Source organism: Ctenocephalides felis, unplaced genomic scaffold (assembly GCF_003426905.1).
Source record: "Ctenocephalides felis isolate EL2017-DRISC unplaced genomic scaffold, ASM342690v1 CF-g0.4_SCAFFOLD_03573, whole genome shotgun sequence".
Lineage (NCBI taxonomy): Eukaryota > Metazoa > Arthropoda > Insecta > Siphonaptera > Pulicidae > Ctenocephalides > Ctenocephalides felis.
The window spans coordinates 15114670-15120669 of record NW_020539727.1 but is presented as its reverse complement, the minus strand read 5'-3'; the positions used below and the strand labels follow the sequence as shown (position 1 = coordinate 15120669).

Genomic DNA, 6000 nt, shown 5'->3' with positions numbered 1-6000 from the left:
ATCGCTTGTAAATGTAAACATTCTTAAGTATTTTGTTGCTATAAGATCGTCACTGTATAATATATAAACGAAAACACATATAGTAATTGTAATTATCTCTTTGAAAATATTTAAACAATTGTTATTAATCATTGATCAATATTCAATGATCTTTTTTTTGCTCGAATGTTTAATTCTGTTACGGAAAGTTCCAGCAATTTGCCTCAAGGCACGATACCATGCACCACTAGTTTACTATTTTTATTGTTTACACCTTTGTCAGGATAAATGTTAGTTTATCCTGACCTGCCTCACCTACATGTAAAACTATTAACGATATTATATAAAACATTTGTGTCGAATATAACTTATTAAAATACAAAACCTTATTAAACCTTTTAAAAAATTATACAATAACCTCATGAAACAAATATTGAAATATTTATAAAACAACTAAATAAAGAATACTTAAAAACTATATTAAGGTTTCGTAAACTAAACAACAGTGCTCATGGCAAAAACAACTAACAGGAAAGAAATACTTTTGTTATAGATTTTAGAACATCTTCTGATAGCGAGTCGTAAAGGTTAAGGTGTTGGCTGGATATGCATCTTTTGACCTCTACTTTCAAATATTGATGTCAAAAAACTCCTAACTTTTACTTGGTTTTTCGATATCGATGGTGATCCCTCACTCTATCTCAAAAACAATCAAATTTTCAACCTAACAAATTCGTAATGGCAAACTATTGATCCAAATTTCCATCGCCCTATTGTATCTAGTATTATCTCATCATCACAATCATTTCTATCGAAATCGTTATTTTGCACAACCTATATTAAATATTCCTTCTTATAACTACAAGTCTAAATTTACAAATTTTCAACAAACAGTGGTAACAATTGGTGTAAATAATCCTAAGATAAGATTTAGATCCTCCTCCCGATATCCACTAATGAGCATTTTTATATTTTGAAAATCCTTGAACCCACATGTAAAGGCACCTAAAGACATGACCATATAACGTCCAACAATAAAGGAAACGTAAATCATAAAATGTAGCGGACTACTACGAATCTTACCTAACACCGACAATAAAATTCACACCAACATTCGAACAATTCAACACTTGAACACTTCTTGAACATTACCATTAACACCAGAAAATGATAGACAAACAATAATTGTCAATTGTGAAATTCCTTTGCAATTTCCCATACTGTGCTTTTGTCTTCGTAAGACATAAATCGTAATACGTCTTAAGATAAAGAAACCGACGGACTGATGGACTGATGGACGGATGGAGGAATAATTAGTATAGGTTTGCAAAATAACGATTTCGATATTTGCGATGAGATAATACGAGGTGCAATAAGGCGATGGAAATCTGGATCAATTAGTTTGCCATTACGAATTTTGTTAGGTTGAGAAACTGTGATGGTTGATATAGAGTAAAGGTCCAACAGGTTAGGAATTTTTGAACAACAATATTTGAAATAGAGGACAAAAGATATATAACCAGCCAACACCTTGATTTTCACGACGTCGGTATTAGAAGATTTTTAAAAATCCATAACTAAGGTTTTTTTTTTTCACTGTTAGTTTTTTTGGCCGTGAGCACTGTTGTTTAGTTTACAAGACTCAATATAATATTTTTTAACTTCCTGTAGGGTAAGTTATTGTAATCGCCCAAAAATCGAAATCGAAATTTTTACATTTCTCGACGTTTTGAAGGTTTCTGAACATTTTGGCATACCTCGGAAAAAAAGGATGTGTGTGTGCGTGTGAGTGTTTATGTATGTACGGATACAATTTTTCGTCCACGTTTTCGGGCGCACGATTCAACCGATTTAAATGGTTCAAAAAACATTCGATTCCTATTGATAAGGAGATGATTTGATTAGTTTTTGGCAAAGGCAGGTCCAGCAGTTACGGAGATAAAGAGCAAAGAGTGCAGAGTATAGAAATCGAGTTTTTGAGAGAACGGAGCATCCGATTTGAATGATCTAAAAAACATTCATTTCGTAATGATGCAGAGAAGTGGTGATTAGATCTGGCTAAGGCAGGTCCAGTCGTTTCGGAGATACCGAGCAAAATGTGCAAAAAATGGCAGCTTTTAGAGAACTAAGCATCCGATTTGAATGATTCAAAAAACTTTCTGCTTGTATTGATAAAACAATTGCTTTCGGAAAATAAACATTTTTTTTAATTCCCAAAAATATTTTTTTTAATATCGAAAAGAATTCGAACTTCAATTTTAAACTAGCTAAAGTTCTAACGCGCACTTATATTTTTCAAATAAATAATTTCAACTTTGCACTTTAGTTCATATAATATTCTTATAAATATTAGAGAATGTCCTTTATTTTAAATTCGATTGATTGAGTTTTGTTTATTTACTTTTCTGTAAACATATATAAGTTACAGTATTTATAATAATCTATTTGAAAACGTTTAATATTTCTCGAACATTTTGTTACGGTACGGGAAGTTCCAGCAATTTGCCTTAAGGCACGATGTCATACAACTGGAAAATACTTTACTAGCATTTTTCTCTAATTTTAACAAGTATATGATATTTAGTTTTTTTTTAAATAAGAGTAACTTTATACATACTAACTTACTTTACTATTTTTTGTATATATATATATATATATATATATATATATATTTGAATATACATCATAACCGTGTGTTCTATGAGCTATTATGACATTATTCCCTAATCTAGTCTGACCATATAGTATTTGGCCATTAACTTTTTAAGGAGATTATTAGAAGAAGATTATATTTTAGATCTGTAGATCTGGTATCACTACTGCTTGATATCAAACTGGCCAAGAGGATATCAAATCTGGAATCTGCCTGAGAGCCACCGACCCTTAAATTCACTATACAGATTTTATATATTTTAATGAAAAAACTAACGTTTCAGGCAATTTTCAAATTTGTGAAATTCAGATTTTATTGAAAATTTCAATTTGTTCTAGACTTGGATAAAGCTTAAGTTTCTTGTCTCTTGTTTATTCAAATAATTACCGTACTATTCATTATTACACCACAATATAAATATTTCAATATTAATTTTGCATACGAGTGCAGTATGCCACGCACAGAACTGTTATATAGAATTATTATTTTCTCAATGGTGAATAATTTGAAAAGAAATTACAGACGACAATGACATTAAATATAATAATTATGAATAATATTAATAATAATTGTACGCAGAAAGAACTGAGAAATGAGAAATGCATGTTGCATAATTAACACACGTGAAAGAAGTCCTGTTAAAATTTACACCAAAGATTTTAGAACTTGAAGTATTTATGCAAATTTGGTTTGTAACAAGTTATTTGTTAATTTGAAAAATTTTATAGGAGTACTAATTATTTGTATATTAGGGAAAATTGAAAATTTACTAGTAAGAGGTATAAGCTTAAATTTGGGTGTACCATTACAATTTTAATAATTTGTTTGTTTGAGGCTACTTCCTCAGTTTCTCGGATGAGAAATTGGGCGTTTTACAAAGTCATATATTTATTTAAATATTTTATTTTACATACTTTAATTTAGCTTTAATCGTACATATTTAGATAATCGTGATATAATATAGAAATTATATTTTACCGAATCTCTATCGCTGCTTTCTTCGACCAAAGTTTCTTCAGAGTCATTATTATTTATGGTCACTCCTGCACTTTTTGAATAAATCTGAAACAAAAATGAATAAAACACTATTAATTATTAACAATTATTAATGACATGATGAATGACATAATTATTGATGACATATCAGTAATTATTAATGAGAACCGATTTAAGAAGTTCAAAATAGATACTTTTATTCTAACTTTTATTTAAGAGGATTTTTGAAAACTTGAATTGGAAAAGTTTTGGAAATATAACTGTTTGACTAACAATAAGATAATTCTTTTCAGTTTCCTTCAAAATTTTCACGATTTCTCAACTTTTACTCAACTTATTTAAATTAAATTTGTACATGGTTCTTTTATAGACTTCCCATTCAAATTAAAAATTTTAAAAGCAGTTTTTCTGAAGCTGTCCTTTTTGGTCGTGATACCCACGATTTCTCAACTTCTACTCAACCTATTTAATTGAAATTTTTACATAGTCCTTTTATAGACTTTTCATTCAAATTCAAAATTTTGAAGACATTTTTTTTCGAAACTGTCTTTTTCGATCAAGATACCCACGATTTCTCAACTTATTTAATTGAAATTTTTACATGGTCCTTTTAATGACTTACAATTCAAATTCAAAATTTTGAAAGGATTTTTTTCGAAAGGATTTTTTTGATCACGATACCCAAGATTTCTCAATTTCTACTCTACTTATTTAATAGAAATTCTTACTTAGCCCTTTTCGTAGACTTCTTATCAGTATAAATATTTAAAGGCTGGTTTTTACTATTTTTTAAAAATTCGAGAATGTATATAAAAATGTGAAAACAATTTTATTTTATTTAGGCAGTTGCTGCAAATTTCTTATTGAATTATTTCAAAGGCTAAAATCATGGGTTTGGTCACGTGCCAATTTTTTGCTAGAATTATAACTGTTTGACGGTTTCTAATCTTAATTTTCTCTGTATTCTCAAAACATGCATTAACTAGTGGTGTATGGCATCGTACCTCAATGCATTTGCTCAAAATTCCCCTCAATTATTAGAAAAAAATCAATAATCATAGATATTGAACAATATTATTATATTATAAACTATTAACAATTGTTTCGAATATTTTCAAATGTACAATTATAAGCACTATGTTTTTATTTATATAAAAAGTTTCAAACCTCTAGTAAATGGTTTTTTGAATCATTCAAATGGAGCGCTCTTTTAACCTCAAAAACTTTTTTGCCCTGCACTTTGGAAGGTCTTTGCCAAAATCTAATCAGCACGTCTCCCCGTCAATCGTGGACAAAAAATTGTATCCAAATACACACATACACACATAAAAATTTCAATGAAAGAATGATAACATTCTAGATCCTCCCCCCACGAAGTAATGCCTAACGGAGAGGGGACCAGAAGCGGAGATTTTAGTCGGTAATAAATCCAGGCGGTATTAAATCCAGACGGTCCGACATACCCGGACAAAAGACCTAGTCTGGGATGCACAAAGGCATTTCTTTCGTTATAAAAAAAATATCATTTTTTTCTAAAGTACGCCAAATGTTCAGAAACCTCTGAAACCTAAAGATAAGTAAAAATTTTTATTTGCGATTTTTTTGCGATTACTATAACTTACCCTACGGGAAGTTAATAACTTAAAAAATTGTATAGTGAAAATATTGTTTGCCTTTTATTACTGCCTTTCAAAAATCATATAAAATTCATGCCTCAAAGTCAAAGTACTAGTGGGGTGTATGACATAGTTTCTTAAGGCAAGTTGCCAGAACTTTCCGTACCGTAATTAAAAATCTTGGTACGGAACCGAAAAATTACACAAAATGTGTACGCATTATTAAAATCTCTATAAAATATCTGATAATTTGATGTACATAAGTCCAATAAACATTTTTAAAAGCCAAATGATATTTAACTAATTTTTATTTTTATCTGCCTTCCTAAAAATTTAATCAGTATTCCATCTTGTCAATACAAGTAAAATGTTTTTTGAATTATTAAAATCGGACGCTCCGTTCTCTTGAGAACAGAGTTACCGTTTTTGGCATTTTTTGTTACGTATCTACGGAACGGCTAGACCTGCCTTTGCCAAAAACTAATCAGCATGTCTCCTTATCAATACGAATCGAATGTTTTCTAAATTATTCAAATCGGTTTATCGGCATTCCCGAGATTGTCATCGAAAATTTGTATCAGCATCCATCCATTTTTTCTAAGTTTCTACCCGATTTTTTTTTGAGTATTTTGTTCATCATAGTAACTTAATTTGATTCAAAAACGAGATAAGTTCATCCATCGCTCTTTGTATGTTTCTTCAGCGATTCTTCGAGTGTTAAATGAATGTCCTCGACGGATCGCATTTGCTTTCACG

The 6000-nt window shown here is 29.8% G+C and overlaps 1 protein-coding gene across 1 annotated transcript in view; it reads right to left on the bottom strand.

Annotated features, from left to right (window-relative positions):
* LOC113389605 overlaps window positions 1–6000 on the bottom strand; it is a 58422-nt gene that overhangs the window by 28078 nt on the left and 24344 nt on the right. Inside the window, exon 5 of the mRNA XM_026626625.1 lies at window positions 3611–3694. Coding sequence (XP_026482410.1) covers window positions 3611–3694 — 84 coding nt within the window. The remainder of the gene's footprint in view (window positions 1–3610; window positions 3695–6000) is intronic.